At 45.5% G+C, this 17108-nt stretch overlaps 1 protein-coding gene and 1 long non-coding RNA gene across 5 annotated transcripts in view; one reads left to right on the top strand and one right to left on the bottom strand.

The window, feature by feature from the left end:
* Nucleotides 1-17108, top strand: part of LOC123481751 — a 254496-nt gene that overhangs the window by 154258 nt on the left and 83130 nt on the right. The gene's annotated exons all lie outside the window — the stretch shown is intronic.
* The window catches only part of LOC121537068 (nectin-3), a 68961-nt gene that overhangs the window by 50404 nt on the left and 1449 nt on the right, over nt 1-17108 (bottom strand). For all 3 annotated transcript variants that reach the window (XM_045206646.1, XM_045206645.1, XM_045206647.1), the window contains exons 2-4: nt 5024-5100; nt 4476-4823; nt 3838-4143 (exon numbers count right to left, since the gene is read on the bottom strand). In XM_045206646.1, the coding sequence (XP_045062581.1) occupies nt 3838-4143; nt 4476-4823; nt 5024-5078 (709 nt within the window). In that variant the 5' untranslated portion in view covers nt 5079-5100. The remainder of the gene's footprint in view (nt 1-3837; nt 4144-4475; nt 4824-5023; nt 5101-17108) is intronic.

Here is a 17108-nt window from a genome sequence, read left to right as displayed (position 1 = left end):
GTACACGTCAACTATGACAGACAAAATGAGGGAAAAAATCCAGAAAATCACATTGTAGGATTTTAATGAATTTATTTGCAAATTATGGTGGAAAATAAGTATTTGGTCAATAACAAAAGTTTCTCAATACTTTGTTATATACCGTTTGTTGGCAATGACACAGGTCAAACGTTTTCTGTAAGTCTTCACAAGGTTTTCACACACTGTTGCTGGTATTTTGGCCCATTCCTCCATGCAGATCTCCTCTAGAGCAGTGATGTTTTGGGGCTGTCGCTGGGCAACACAGACTTTCAACTCCCCTCCAAAGATTTTCTATGGTGTTGAGATCTGGAGACTGGCTAGGCCACTCCAGGACCTTGAAATGCTTCTTAGGAAGCCACTCCTTCGTTGCCCGGGGCGGTGTGTTTGGGATCATTGTCATGCTGAAAGACCCAGCCATGTTTCATCTTCAATGCCCTTGCTGATGGAAGGAGGTTTTCACTCAAAATCTCACTATACATGGCCCCATTCATTCTTTCCTTTACACGGATTAGTCGTCCTGGTCCCTTTGCAGAAAAACAGCCCCAAAGCATGATGTTTCCACCCCCATGCTTCACAGTAGGTATGGTGTTCTTTGGATGCAACTCAGCATTCTTTGTCCTCCAAACACGACGAGTTGAGTTTTTACCAAAAAGTTCTATTTTGGTTTCATCTGACCATATGACATTCTCCCAATCCACTTCTGGATCATCCAAATGCACTCTAGCAAACTTCAGACTGGCCTGGACATGTACTGGCTTAAGCAGGGGGACACGTCTTGCACTGCAGGATTTGAGTCCCTGGCGGCGTAGTGTGTTACTGATGGTAGGCTTTGTTACTTTGGTCCCAGCTCTCTGCAGGTCATTCACTAGGTCCCCCCGTGTGGTTCTGGGATATCTGCTCACCGTTCTTGTGATCATTTTGACCCCACGGGGTGAGATCTTGCGTGGAGCCCCAGATCGAGGGAGATTATCAGTGGTCTTGTTTGTCTTCCATTTCCTAATAATTGCTCCCACAGTTGATTTCTTCAAACCAAGCTGCTTACCTATTGCAGATTCAGTCTTCCCAGCCTGGTGCAGGTCTACAATTTTGTTTCTGGTGTCCTTTGACAGCTCTTTGGTCTTGGCCATAGTGAAGTTTGGAGTGTGACTGTTTGAGGTTGTGGACAGGTGTCTTTTATACTGATAACAAGTTCAAACAGGTGCCATTAATACAGGTAACGAGTGGAGGACAGAGGAGCCTCTTAAAGAAGAAGTTACAGGTCTGTGAGAGCTAAAAATCTTGCTTGTTTGTAGGTGACCAAATACTTATTTTCCACCCTAATTTGCAAATAAATTCATAAAAAATCCTACAATGTGATTTCCTGGATTTTTTTTCCTCATTTTGTCTGTCATAGTTGACGTGTACCTATGATGAAAATTACAGGCCTCTCTCTTCTTTTTAAGTGGGAGAACTTGCACAATTGGTGGCTGACTAAATACTTTTTTCCCCCACTGTATACATACATACATACATATATATACACACATACATACATACATACACACACACACACATACAGTGAGGGTAAAATAATATTATATTATAAGTATTTGATCCCCTGCTGATTTTGTACGTTTGCCCACTGACAAAGACATGATCCGTCTATAATTTTAATGGCAGGTTTATTTGAACAGTGAGAGACAGAATAACAAAAAAAAAATACAGAAAAACACATGTCAAAAATGTTATAAATTGATTTGCATTTTATTGAGGGAAATAAGTATTTGACCCCTCTGCAAAACATGACTTAGTACTTGGTGGCAAAACCCTTGTTGGCAATCACAGAGGTCAGACGTTTCTTGTAGTTGGCCACCAGGTTTGCACACATCTCAGGAGGGATTTTGTCCCACTCCTCTTTACAGATCTTCTCCAAGTCATTAAGATTTCGAGGCTGACGTTTGGTAACTCGAACCTTCATCTCCCTCCACAGATTTTCTATGGGATTAAGGTCTGGAGACTGGCTAGGCCACTCCAGGACCTTAATGTGCTTCTTCTTGAGCCACTCCTTTGTTGCCTTGGCCGTGTGTTTTGGGTCATTGTCATGCTGGAATACCCATCCACGACACATTTTCAATGCCCTGGCTGAGGGAAGGAGGTTCTCACCCAAGATTTGACGGTACATGGCCCCGTCCATCATCCCTTTGATGCAGTGAAGTTGTCCTGTCCCCTTAGCAGAAAAACACTCCCAAAGCATAATGTTTCCACCTCCATGTTTGAAGGTGGGGATGGTGTTCTTGGGGTCATAGGCAGCATTCCTCCTCCTCCAAAGACGGCGAGTTGAGTTGATGCCAAAGAGCTCCATTTTGGTCTCATCTGACCACAACACTTTCACCCAGTTCTCCTCTGAATCATTCAGATGTTCATTGGCAAACTTCAGACGGTCCTGTATATGTGCTTTCTTGAGAAGGGGGACCTTGCGGGCGCTGCAGGATTTCAGTCCTTCACGGCGTAGTGTGTTACCAATTGTTTTCTTGATGACTATGGTCCCCAGCTGCCTTGAGATCATTGACAAGAACCTCCCGTGTAGTTCTGGGCTGATTCCTCACCGTTCTCATGATCAATGCAACTCCACGAGGTGAGATCTTGCATGGAGCCCCAGGCCGAGGGAGATTGACAGTTCCTTTGTGTTTCTTCCATTTGCGATTAATCGCACCAACTGTTGTCACCTTCTCACCAAGCTGCTTGGCGATGGTCTTGTAGCCCATTCCAGCCTTGTGTAGGTCTACAATCTTGTCCCTGACATCCTTGGAGAGCTTTTTGGTCTTGGCCATGGTGGAGAGTTTGGAATCTGATTGATTGATTGCTTCTGTGGACAGGTGTCTTTTATACAGGTAACAAGATGAGATTAGGAGCACTCCCTTTAATAGTGTGCTCCTAATCTCAGCTTGTTACCTGTATTAAAGACACCTGGGAGCCAGAAATCTTTCTGATTGAGAGGGGGTCAAATACTTATTTCCCTCATTAAAATGCAAATCAATTTATAACATTTTTGACATGCGTTTTTCTGGATTTTTTTGTTGTTATTCTGTCTCTCCCTGTTCAAATAAACCTACCATTAAAATTATAGACTGATCATTTCTTTGTCAGTGGGCAAACGTACAAAATCAGCAGGGGATCAAATACTTTTTTCCCTCACTGTATATACCCTCGTTCTTATTATTTTATTGTTACTATTTTTCCCTTTAGTTTATTTAGCAATTTTTTCCTTACTTTTTAAAAACTCTGCATTGTTGGTTAAGGGCTCGTAAGTAAGCATTTCACAGTAAGGACTACTTCACCTGTTGTATTCAGCACATGTGACAAGTAATTTTTTATTTTATTTTACTTTAATCCACAGATGAGGCAGCACTCTAAGAATTGTTTGTTTGTGAACCTGGTCTTCCTCCATTTCAGTTTGATAGATTACTTGCAGTAGAGGACCAGTACAATGAAAGCATTGTAAAGGTTCATACCACTCTGTGCCTCAGAACTATGTTTAAGCTAAAGACAATAATAGTTGTTACAGACCAGACCAAAGGACAGGCAAAGCAGTGGGCAGAACAGGCAGATTAGGGGCCTACTATAGACAGCCAGTGAAGGCATTGAGAGTCTACAGCGGATGTCTTTGGTCTATGATATTGATAGTGGAGTATACATTTACAGTGTCTGTCTATAGTGTAGGACAGCAGTAGTGGAGTATATACTTACAGTGGATGTTTATAGTGTAGGACAGTGGTAGTAGAATATATTTACAGTGTCTGTCTATAGTGTAGGACAGTGGTAGTAGAAGACACTTACAGTGGATGTTTATGGTGTAGTTGTAGCTCCTTTCTGTTGTCAGGGCAGACTGGTTGACGACACACTGGACCTGCTGCTGATTGGCTGCTCTGGTTGGCGCCCCGAGCAGGTGGCTGAGTACAGTGGTGGTTCCGTTGACATGCTGGGTGGAGTTGGTCACTGTCCTCAACAAACTGCTGAATGCACCCGTGTTCCACCTTACCTCCGCCTGTGGCTTGGCACCAGCAGCCACGCAGGTTGCTAAGACAACCTCATTCTCCCCAACAACAATAGGAACATCGACTGTCACACTCACCACTGGAGGAACTATGACAGAAAACAAACCAGCAAATTGAGAAATGAAAATATGCCACTAATTATAAATGTGGAACTATACATTCACAGCCCAGTGATTATGCTGTTAAGGGAGAGGGATGTTTCTGTAAAAGTGGTGTGTATATATTCCAAAGTTATTTAGCACTTGACCATTAGGGGAAATATATACTGAGACTTGATGCGCTCTCCTTGTCACAACTGCGGCATTAAGAGGATAGAGGTACATTTTTTGCCAGGCTACGGTAAATGTGTAGATGATATGCTCTTACTAAACTTGAATAATGACATTACACACAGTATTTCTACACACTCATAGTTCTTACCAAGCACAGTGAGAGGTATCTCTACATTGTATGTTCCACTGGGGAAAATACTGAAGATACATGTGAAGGTGCCTTCATCCAACAGTCTAGCAGCTGTTATTCTAATAGATCCAAGGTTTTCTGATGGGTTCCCAATAAACTGGACTCTACCTTTCAATCCATTCAGTGCAATAAAGTTAGTAACCCCATTGGGAGAAATAAGCATAAAATTATGGTTCTGTTTTTCTTCCTGAGTACTTTTCTGCCATGTTATCTGTTCAAGCTCCTCGTCTGTCTCTATCAGTCTGCAGGATAAGTCCACATCCTCCCCTTGTACCACAGTCCTGCTTCCTCCAATCACCTGTGTACCTGGAAAGAAAACACTTGGTCAAAAAAACTATCAAAAAGATGCCTGTATATATCATAAAAAGGCAAAGGAATTCAATAAAATGGTGGGAGTATGTGTTTGGTGTGTGTTATTGCCTGCCTTGTGTCAATATAACAATTATAAACACTAAAAAACATGAGGTCAATAGTATGAGATTTGATGACATCAATTGGAAACCTACTTTCTGTATCCCTCTGGATGATGAGTAGAATCACACAGCACAGCTTCCGTAACATGCTTTACTCTTCTCATTAGTCACTAGGGGAAATGTAATGATATAATTATATTACATTTCAAGATTGGTGATTTGTAAAATAATAATAAGTTATGTTATCTATCAAATAAATGGCTATTTCATTTCATGGGGGCAATAGAACCTGAAATCAATAGTTATGATGTTAAATGTCCCAGAATGTAAAATAGTTATGCTGTTAAATGTCCCAGAATGTAAAATGGTTATGCTGTTAAATGTCCCAGAATGTAAAATGGTTATGCTGTTAAATGTCCCAGAATGTAAAATAATTATGCTGTTAAATGTCCCAGAATGTAAAATAGTTATGCTGTTAAATGTCCCAGAATGTAAAATAGTTATGCTGTTAAATGTCCCAGAATGTAAAATAGTTATGCTTTTAAATGTCCCAGAATGTAAAATAGTTATGCTGTTAAATGTCCCAGAATGTAATAGGCTACAATGTTTAAAGCACAGTAGTAACTCACTAGGCTTAGGGGCGGTGTGCACAAATGGCAGCCAATAACTTGTCATATAATTGAAATAAATTGTTACAAGCAGAACACAATTATTGTCATGCCCTGGCTCTGGGGACACTTGTATGTTGAGCTGGGGTGTGAGTTTCCATTTGTTTGTCTAGTAGTTGTATTTTCTATGTTGGCCAGAGTGGTTCCCAATCAGAAGCAAACGAGTGTCAGCTGTTGCTGGTTGTCTCTGATTGGGAACCATATTTAGACAGGCTGTTTTCCCACAGTGGTTGTGGGATCTTGTTCCAGTGTGGTTTGTGTTAGACCGTGGACGTCACGTTATCGTTTGTTGTTTTGTTCGTGTAATCATTGAATAAAAGAGTATGTTTGCATTCAACGCTGCGCCTTGGTCCTCCTCCTTCGACGATCGTGACAGAAGATCCCACCAAGACTGGACCAAGCAGCGTGTCCAGGAGCCATCGCCAGGGAGATTTCTAGCGGATCTCCTTCGCCGCCTCGACTGGGTCAAGCCGTGTGAGGAAGAGAGGGGCTTGACGTGGAAGCAGAAGGGCGAAAGGCTGGCGAAAAGTATGGAGACCTGGTCCACGGGTAGGAGAGAAGCCCAGAATTTTTTTAGGGGGGGGCTCACGACGGGGCAGCAGGAGACCGTGGTAGAGCGGCCCAGCGGGTTGGCAGAGGAGGCCGCCAGGTTACGGGGGCCACTGGTCAAAGAGGGGAAGGAAGGTGTAGAGGCACGGCGAGAGGTACTGGGGTGTGTTACCAGTCCGGTCCGGCCCGTTCCTGATCCCTGCGTAGGGCCAGTGGTGTGTGTCCCCAGTACGGTCCGGTCTGTTCCTGTCCCTTGCACCAAGCCTATGGTGCGCGTCGCCAGCCCGGCCCGGCCTGTTCCTGCTCCCCGCACCAAGCCAATGGTGCGCGTCGCCAGCCCGGCCCGGCCTGTTCCTGCTCCCCGCACCAAGCCAATGGTGCGCGTCGCCAGCCCGGCCCGGCCTGTTCCTGCTCCCCGCACCAAGCCAATGGTGCGCGTCGCCAGCCCGGCCCGGCCTGTTCCTGCTCCCCGCACCAAGCCAATGGTGCGCGTCGCCAGCCCGGTCAGGCCCGTTCCTGCTCCCCGCACCAAGCCAATGGTGCGCGTCGCCAGCCCGGCCCGGCCCGTTCCTGCTCCCCGCACCAAGCCAATGGTGCGCGTCGCCAGCCCGGTCCGGCCTGTGCCTGCTCCCCGCACCAAGCCTATGGTGCGCGTCGCCAGCCCGGCCCGGCCCGCTCCTGCTCCCCGCACCAAGTCAGTGGTGCGCTTCGTCAGCCCGGCTCGGTCCGTTCCTGCTCCCCACACCAAGCCAGTGGTGTGCGTCGTCAGTCCGGCACGGCCCGTGCCTGTTCCACCGGTGCCTGGTCCGGCACCGGTCAGCTGCTCCACGCCGGAGCTAGAGCAATCCGCTCCACCAGTGTTCAGTTCAGCTCCGGTCAGCAGGGCCAGACCGGACCAGGGGTACTTTGGGGGGTTAGAGAGGGAGTGGGGATCATGCCCGGAGCCGGATCCGCCGCCAAGGCGGAGTGCCCACCCGGTCCCTCCCCTGTGGTGTTTGGTTGGCGCGGTCGGAGTCCGCGCCTTTAGGGGGGGGTACTGTCACGCCCTGGCTCTGGGGATACTTGTATGTTGAGCCGGGGTGTGAGTTTCCATTTGTTTGTCTAGTAGTTGTATTTTCTATGTTGGCCAGAGTGGTTCCCAATCAGAGGCAACGAGTGTCAGCTGTTGCTGGTTGTCTCTGATTGGGAACCATATTTAGACAGGCTGTTTTCTCACAGTGGTTGTGGGATCTTGTTCCAGTGTGGTTTGTGTTAGACCGTGGACGTCACGTTATAGTTTGTTGTTTTGTTTGTGTAATCATTGAATAAAAGAGTATGTTTGCATTCAACGCTGCGCCTTGGTCCTCCTCCTTCGACGATCGTGACAATTATACTATTAATTTGTTGTTGATTGCTATATTTAGTTTAGAATATATGTATTTTGGCACTGATAAGTGATTTATATCTGCATTTGTTTAACACCAGAACAGCCTGGCCTCGACAGAGCCCCCTTCGAGCCAATGACGAGTCTTATGTCAACATTCTTAATGGTCTAATAAATACATTTCATGTATGCTACCGCAAAAAAATATATAATTTAGTTGTGTTTATGAAGATCTTAGATAACAGAATATGAAAGAAAATGTAGGCTCATGTCGAAGAACTGTCACGATCGTTGAGAGATGGGTCGGACCAAGGTGCAACGTGAAAAGCGTACATGTTTATTACCTCAATAAACATACGACAAAACCAGAAACAACGTAACATGAAGTTCAAAGGGCTATACACATACAAGCCTAACAGGAACAAGATCCCACAACTAAGGTAGGCAACCAGGCTACTTAAGTATGATCCCCAATCAGAGACAACGAGCGACAGCTGTCTCTGATTGGGAATCACACCTGGCCAAACATAGAAAGATCAACCTAGATCTGCAACATACACTGCTAAAAAAAATAAAGGGAACACTAAAATAACACATCCTAGATCTGAATGAATGAAATAATCTTATTAAATACTTTTTTCTTTACATAGTTGAATGTGCTGACAACAAAATCACACAAAAATTATCAATGGAAATCAAATTTATCAACCCATGGAGGTCTGGATTTGGAGTCACCCTCAAAATTAAAGTGGAAAACCACACTACAGGCTGATCCTACTTTGATGTAATGTCCTTAAAACAAGTCAAAATGAGGCTCAGTAGTGTGTGTGGCCTCCACGTGCCTGTATGACCTCCCTACAACGCCTGGGCATGCTCCTGATGAGGTGGCGGATGGTCTCCTGAGGGATCTCCTCCCAGACCTGGACTAAAGCATCCGCCAACTCCTGGACAGTCTGTGGTGCAACGTGGCGTTGGTGGATGGAGCGAGACATGATGTCCCAGATGTGCTCAATTGGATTCAGGTCTGGGGAACGGGCCAGTCCATAGCATCAATGCCTTCCTCTTGCAGGGACTGCTGACACACTCCAGCCACATGAGGTCTAGCATTGTCTTGCATTAGGAGGAACCCAGGGCCAACCGCACCAGCATATGGTCTCACAAGGGGTCTGAGGATCTCATCTCGGTACCTAATGGTAGTCATGCTTCCCCTCTCCTTCCTCCCGCGATGCACCAAGCCCTGTCTGGACCCTGGTGTGGGAGGCCCCGACCCTGGAGAGGGGCTGACTTCTGGGTCTGAAGTGGAGCCGCTGACCGGAGCTGGACTGGGCACACGCACCACTGGTTTGGTGCGAGGAGCAGGCACGGGCTGTGCCGGACTGGATACACGCACCACTGGTTTGGTGCGGGGAGCAGGTACGGGGCGTACCGGACTGGCGACACGCACCACTGGTTTTGTGCGGGGAGCAGGTACAGGCCGTACTGGACTGGGGAGGCGCACTGGTGACACAGTGCGTAGAACCGGAGCAGGATATACTGGACCGTGGAGGCGTACTGGAGGTCTGGAGTGTACAGCTGGCACAACCTGTCCTGGCAGGATGCCCACTTTCGCACTACACGTGCGGGGCGCTGGCACAGGACGCACTGGGCTGTGAATGTGCACTGGCGACACAGTGCGTATTTCCGCATAACTAGGTTCGTCAATAAACACACGCTCCTTTTGTTGCCTGACCAGCTCCCTCCCTTTGAGCCTCCTGTAGCGCCTCCCTCTGAACGGATAACTCCTGCTCCCTCTGAGCTAACAGCCCCCGTAACGTGGTGGCCTCCTCTCTCAGACTCTCGATCCACAGGTCTTGGAGGACCTCTAAAATAGAGGCCTCCTCCTCTATAGTTAGCCCTTTCACGGCATCCTGCTGCCTCGTCGTCCACCCCGTGTGCCCCCACGGGGCTGCTTCTCGGGCTTCCTCTTCGGCCGGCACCGTTGATGTCGCCGTTGATCTTCTCCTACCCGGGCTTCCTCCTTCATTGCCTTACCGTAACGGACGGCCTCCTCCTCTGTGATTTTCCCCCAACCGAGGAGGACATCTACCAACATCGCCTCCCGCTGTGTCCAGGGTGTTTGCTCCTCCTGGGCACGCTGCTTGGTCCTTTTGTGGTTGGATCTTCTGTCACGATCGTTGAGAGACGGGTCGGACCAAGGTGCAGCGTGAAAAGCGTACATGTTTATTGCCTCAATAAACATACAACAAAACCAGAAACAACGTAACGTGAAGTCCAAAGGGCTATACACATACAAGCCTAACAGGAACAAGATCCCACAACTAAGGTAGGCAACCAGGCCAGTTAAGTATGATCCCCAATCAGAGACAACAAGTGACAGCTGCCTCTGATTGGGAATCACACCCGGCCAAACATAGAAAGATAAACCTAGATCTGCAACATAGAAATAGACTAACATAGATCTCAAATAGAGATTCACACCCTGACTCAACAAACAAGAGTTCCATAGGTCAGGGCGTGACAAGAACCCAATAGCATTTTCATTAGTTTATGTAATTGTAGGCTATATGTACAGTGAGGAAAAAAAAGTATTTGATCCCCTGCTGATTTTTTACGTTTGCCCACTGACAAAGAAATGATCAGTCTATAATTTTAATGGTAGGTTTATTTGAACAGTGAGACAGAATAACAACAAAAAAATCCAGAAAAACGCATGTCAAAAATGTTATAAATTGATTTGCATTTTAATGAGGGAAATAAGTATTTGACCCCCTCTCAATCAGAAAGATTTCTGGCTCCAAGGTGTCTTTTATACAGGTAATGAGCTGAGATTAGGAGCACACTCTTAAAGGCAATAAATCAATCAGATTCCAAACTCTCCACCATGGCCAAGACCAAACAGCTCTCCAAGGATGTCAGGGACAAGATTGTAGACCTACACAAGGCTGGAATGGGCTACAAGACCATTGCCAAGCAGCTTGGTGAGAAGGTGACAACAGTTGGTGCGATTATTCGCAAATGAAAAGAAACACAAAAGATCTTCCTCGGCCTGGGGCTCCATGCAAGATCTCACCTCGTGGAGTTGCAATAATCATGAGAACGGTGAGGAATCAGCCCAGAACTACACAGGAGGATCTTGTCAATGATCTCAAGGCAGCTGGGACCATAGTCACCAAGAAAACAATTGGTAACACACCACGCCGTGAAGGACTGAAATCCTGCAGCGCCCGCAAGGTCCCCCTGTTCAAGAAAGCACATATACAGGGCCGTCTGAAGTTTGCCAATGAACATCTGAATGATTCAGAGGAGAACTGGGTGAAAGTGTTGTGGTCAGATGAGGCCAAAATTGAGCTCTTTGGCATCAACTCAACCCGCCGTGTGTGGAGGAGGAGGAGGAATGCTGCCTATGACCCCAAGAACACCATCCCCACCGTCAAACCTGGAGGTGGAAACATTATGCTTTGGGGGGGGTTTCTGCTAAGGGGACAACTTCACTGCATCAAAGGGACGATGGACGGGGCCATGTACCGTCAAATCTTGGGTGAGAACCTTCCCTCAGCCAGGGCATTGAACATGGGTCTTGGATGGGTATTCCAGCATGACAATGACCCAAAACACACGGTCAAGACAACAAAGGAGTGGCTCAAGAAGAAGCACATTAAGCTCCTGTAGTGGCCTAGCCAGTCACCAGACCTTAATCCCATAGAAAATCTATGGAGGGAGCTGAAGGTTCGAGTTGCCAAACGTCAGCCTTGAAACCTTAATGACTTGGAGAAGATCTGCAAAGAAGAGTGGAACAAAATCCCTCCTGAGATGTGTGCAAACCTGGTGGCCAACTACAAGAAACATCTGACCTCTGTGATTGCCAACAAGGGTTTTGCCACCAAGTACTAAGTCATGTTTTGCAGAGGGGACAAATACTTATTTCCCTCATTAAAATGCAAATCAATTTATAACATTTTTGACATGCGTTTTTCTGGATTTTTTTGTTGTTATTCTGTCTCTCACTGTTCAAATAAACCTACCATTAAAATTATAGACTGATCATGTCTTTGTCAGTGGGCAAATGTACAAAATCAGCAGGGGATTAAATACTTTTTCCCCTCACTGTACAAACAAACAAAAATACTAAAACAACACAATTCAAGTGTTCAAATCCATTAAATGAACACCATCACAAAGATCTTTCATTATTCATTCATTAAGGGCAGGTCTTAAGGAACATTATGAATTTAAGAAAATGCCTTTCAAAAGAACAGAATAGCATATTTTGAGTTTAAATATGACTGTGTTTTGAGTGTTGCAAGTGCAGGGAGCATAGAATCATGCTAGCTAGCTAGGGCCATCTACTTTAAGTGCTGCCTGTCTTTCCAGTATCCTACTTGGTGTGTGAATTACTGACTGCTCATAACTTGCAGATGATTGTTGACACATCAACCAGGATCAAGGGGCAGGGCAATTTGTGACTTGTTTTGGTAATCAGTGGCTGTATTGGAGGGGGAGTGGTTTCTCCTCTCCTAGGCAATCAGCAATTACTACAGGAGGAATGCTCTCCACCTCGGCTAGGCAATTAGTGTTAGTGCTTCAGTCTCCCTGGTTTCTCGGCGAAAGCCGTGTAAGCGGCAGTCGTGTCAATAATCGGCAAAAGTAAGACCATCGCCGAAACAAAGACGGTTCTGCAGAGTTCTTCAAGGAAGGTTTCACACCACACTCTCACTTGAGTATCTTACCTAGTTATTTTCTGATTATCTCAATTTGCTCTTTTGTAGCTTTGGCAACTGTGTTTTCTATACCTGTTCGCTCCTCTCCCTCAAGTTATTTTCTTTCATGTGGAATTCCAGGTTTCTGGCAGCATATGGAACTGCCGATCTGAGGTCAAGAACACTGAGTTAATTTCAGCCTATGCTGCCCTTCAGAATATTTTGTTTCCTTTTCTGTCTCCCTTTCCTCCAACCCTAGCCACTCAGCCCCTACCCAGATGGTCAAGCGCCATCGCAATCTTCACTCTCTGTCTCTCGCTACTCTCTCCTCTACTATCCCATCATCTCTCCCTTCTGCTAAATCCTTCACCCTCCTAATTCTGCCTCTTCGACCCTACTCTCCTCCATTTCCACATCCTATGACTCGCATTGACCCCTTTCCTCCCGGCCGGATCTTCCTTCCTGCTCCGTGGCTGAGTGAATCATTGCGAGCTTACAGAAAAGGGCTGCAGGCAGCTGAGCAAAAATGTAGGAAAACTAAACTTCTGGAGGACCTATCATTCTTTCACTCCCTCCTCTCTACATTATCTTCCTCTGTATCCACTGCTAAAGCCACTTTATATCACTCTAAATGTCAAGCTTCTGCCTCTAACCCTAGAAAACTATTTTCCACCTTCTCCTCCCTCTCTGCGGACGGCTTTGTCAACCACTTTGAAAAGAAGGTTATCGACATCTGCTACTCATTCACTCAGCCTATTGTGTCCACTGGTCCCACTCACACAGAACTACCCTACGCCTTGACCTCTTTCTCCAGATTCAATCCTGTGACTAGTGAGGTCTGGCCTCCCAACAACCTGCCTGCTCGACCCCATCCTCCCTTCTCCAGAACATCTCTGGAGACCTTCTCCCATTCCTAATAAATGCATCCCTGACCACTAGCTGCGTCCCCTATAACTTCAAAATGGTCTGAGTTGCTCCCCTCCTCAATAAACCAGCAGTCGACTCACCCGACATCAAACTATAGACCTGTATCCTTCCTTTCCAAAACTCTTGAGTGTGCTGTTTCGTTATCTCTCTCAGAACGATCTCCTTGACCCTAACAGTCAGGCTTCAATACTGGTCACTCAACAGAGACTACTCTTCTCTGTGTCACAGAGGCTCTAAGCTAGGGCTGGCCATCATGGGCAAAATAAAATATCAAGGTATTTAAAAAGAAATGGACTGTATTTGATGGTGTTTTTGGCTGGGCTCCCCACTTGTGCCATCAAACCCCTGCAACTTATCCAGAACGCTGCAGCCCACCTGGTTTTCAACCTTCCCTAGTTCTGCCATGTCACTCAGCTCCTCCGCACACTCCACTGGCTTCCAGTCGAAGCTGGCATACATTACAAGACCATGGTGCTTGCCTATGGAGAAGCAACAGTAAACGCCCCTCCCTACCTTCAGGCATACTCAACACCTACACCCCAACCCGAGCACTCCATTCTGCCACCTCTGGTCTCTTGGCCCTCCCGCTCAGCCCAGTCCAAGCTCTTCTCTGTCCTGACACCCCAATGGTGGAACCAGCTTTCCCATGAAGCTAGGACAGCAGAGTCTCTCTGCCCATCTTCCGAAAGCAACTGAAACCCTACCTCTTCAAAGATAATTTTTAATATTCTCCCCCCCCCCCCGTCAATTGAAATAAATGCATTAGAACCTAATCTAAGGATTTCACATGACTGGAATACAGATATGTATCTGTTGGTCAAAGATACCTTAAGAAAAAGGTAGGGGTGTGGATCAGAAAACTAGTCAGTATCTGGTGTGAGCACCATTTGCCTCACGCAGCGCGACATTTCCTTCTTGTTCAGGCTGCTGATTGTAGCCTGTGGAATGTTGTCCTACTCCTCTTCAATGGCTGTGCGAAGTTGCTGGATATTGGCAGGAACTGGAACACGCTATCGTACACTTCGATCCAGAGCATCCCAAACATGCTCAATGAGTGACATGTTTGGTGAGTATGCAGGCTGTGGAAGAACTGGGATATTTTCATAGCTTCCAGGAATTGTGTACAGATCCTTGCGACATGGGGCTGTGAATTATCACGCTGAAACATGAGGTGATGGCGGCGGATGAATGGCAAGACAATGGGCCTCAGGATCTCGTCACGGTATCTCTGTGCATTCAAATTGCAATTGATAAAATGTAATTGTGTTTGTTGTCGGTAGCTTATGCCTGCCCATACCATAACCCCACCGTCATCATGGGGCACTCTGTTCACAACATTGACATCAGTAAACCGCTCACCTACACAACACCATACACGCTGTCTGCCATCTGCCCGGTACATTTGAAACCGGGATTCATCCGTGAAGAGCACACTTCTCCAGCGTGCCAGTGGCCATCAAAGATGAGCATTTGCCCACTGAAGTCAGTTACGACTCCGAACTGCAGTCAGGTCACCTGACCCTGGTGAGGACGACGAGCACTCCGATGAGCTTCCCTGAAATGGTTTCTAACAGTTTGTGCAGAACTTTTTCGGTTGCGCAAACCCACAGTTTTTTCATCAGCTGTCCGGGTGGCTGGTCTCAGACGATCCCACAGGTGACGAAGCCGGATGTGGTGGTGGTTACACATGGTCTGCGGTTGTGAGGTTTGTTGGACGTACTGCCAAATTCACTGAAACGATGTTGAAGGCAGCTTATGGTAGAGAAATCAACATTCAATTCTCTGGCAACAGCTCTGGTGGACATTCCTGCAGTCAGCATGCCAATTGCACGCTCCCTAAACACTTGAGACATCTGTGGCAATGTGTTGTATGACAAAACTGCACATTTTAGAGTGTCCTTTTATTGTCCACACCACAAGCTGCACCTGTGTAATGATTATGCTGTTTAATCAGCTTCTTGATATGCCACACTGGTCAGGTGGATGGATTATCTTGGCAAAGGAGAAATGCTCACTAACAGGGATGTAAACAAATTAGTGGACAAAATTTGAGAGAAATAAGCTTTTTGTGCTCATGGTAAATTTCTGGTATATTTTGCTTCACCTCATGAACATGGGACCAACGCTTTACATACTGTGTTTATTTTTGTTCAGTGTATAGACATCAAAATGTCTTACCTGCTTGTGACTCTGTGTCAATTCCAAGCTGCCTGTTCAGCAGATCCTTCATATACAATATAATAATTGATAATATTCTCACCCATCTGACTATTGTCAATTTAATGTTGTCTTTAGGCTAACTCTATTATAATAATATAATATGCCATTTAGCAGACGCTTTTATCCAAAGCGACTTACAGTCATGCGTGCATAATTTTTTTTTTTTTGTGTATGGGTGGTCCCGGGGATCGAACCCACTACCTTGGCGTTACAAGCACCGTGCTCTACCAGCTGAGCTACAGAGGACCACAACATCAACATTATACATCAGGCAGAGTGTGCAGGCAGAGTGGACTTTCAGCCGCCTGAAGTTGATTGAAACGTAGCTGCATGCATTCGACGATGACCGAGGAGCGCCTCTCTTGCCTTGTTCTTCTTTTAGTTGAAAGTGACATTACCAACAATATTGATGTGGACAAAGTGATAGACAAAATTGCCCCGTGTCAGGGGCGCCTTCCAGAGATAGTGCTGAAATGTTATTTTCATTATTTTGATCAATTCTGTTCATGAATCCTTGATCTAATCCTGTTCATTTTGTACCTTTATAGCCTAATGTTACCGCTGAGTGGCAGATTCATGAGTTTTTTGTTATTAGAAGCAGGCCTATATACTGAGGTAAAATTAGTTTTATATTGGATATTCGGTTTTCTCTCATCAATAGCTCTTAAACAAAGCATGCAATGACTATGAAAATTACATATTCTGAATCAGGGGAGGATTGAGAAAAATCCACACTGTTGATTTTCATTAAAAGTGCTAGACTATTGATGTTGTTGATAATTTGCCTGCAATGAAGGCCTAAATGCAATTAAGCGATTTGCAATTGAGCTGTTTGGCATGCAGAGCCCAGGGGAACGTGCCCCCTCAGATTTGTCCCCCTCCCCCCCCAAAAAGGTCATTTAAAGGTTGTATTATTGTTTCTGTTATACTACTAGCCACCTAGCAATATATGAAGTTGGCTTTAGCTAGCCCAGATACGTTCTCAATCTCATAACTAGCTAACAACAAACCATTTCAGTCTATCAATCAAGTTAAAATAGTTAGACAAGCTAGCTACTCGTAACTTGCATGTCTGCTGGCAAGGTTGGTAGACTTTAGAAAATCAAGCAATAACTAAATGTACTGAATAGACTCTCATTCCAGTGTGTCTCCTAGCGTTTTTAAAATTCTACACATTGCCATTGGGCAGAGAGAACATTTTATAGTTTTAAAGCAAATTCTCTTCAATTATACACATTTTGCCAAGGCTTATGCACTGTTCTTATGCTATCTGAGTGACTCATATAACAAAATCAATAGGGGCTCCCTGACTGTCTGGTAATTATTTTGGTGATTGTTAGTTCTCAAAGATTATCTTATTAAAAAAATATATTGCTCCATTATCTTTTCTACATACTGTATATCTGATTTTAGTAATTTAAATTTACGAAAATGTATGTAATATAAACATGTAAAGTGTTGGTCCCATGTTTCATGAGCTGAAATAAAAGATCCCAGAAATGTTCCATACACACAGAAAGCTTATTTCTCTCCAACGTTGTGCACACCTTTTTTTTGTTGCTGTGTGCCGCTGCTAAATGCATATAGGGGGAAACACTGCATTTCTTTAAATATTTTACCCAGACTTGTAGAAAAGCATATTTCGTTACTAAAAAATAGACCACCAGTCAGGGGGATACAGACGGCTCAAGAGGTATGCCCAGCCATCCTCAAGTACTGTACTTTGTGCCCCCTCAGATTTTTGGGGTGCCAGA

The sequence above is a fragment of the Coregonus clupeaformis genome, chromosome 23 (genome assembly GCF_020615455.1).
Source record: "Coregonus clupeaformis isolate EN_2021a chromosome 23, ASM2061545v1, whole genome shotgun sequence".
NCBI classification, from domain to species: Eukaryota; Metazoa; Chordata; class Actinopteri; order Salmoniformes; family Salmonidae; genus Coregonus; species Coregonus clupeaformis.
The sequence above is the reverse complement of the archived record's forward strand: the minus strand, read 5'-3'. Positions and strand labels throughout refer to the sequence as shown.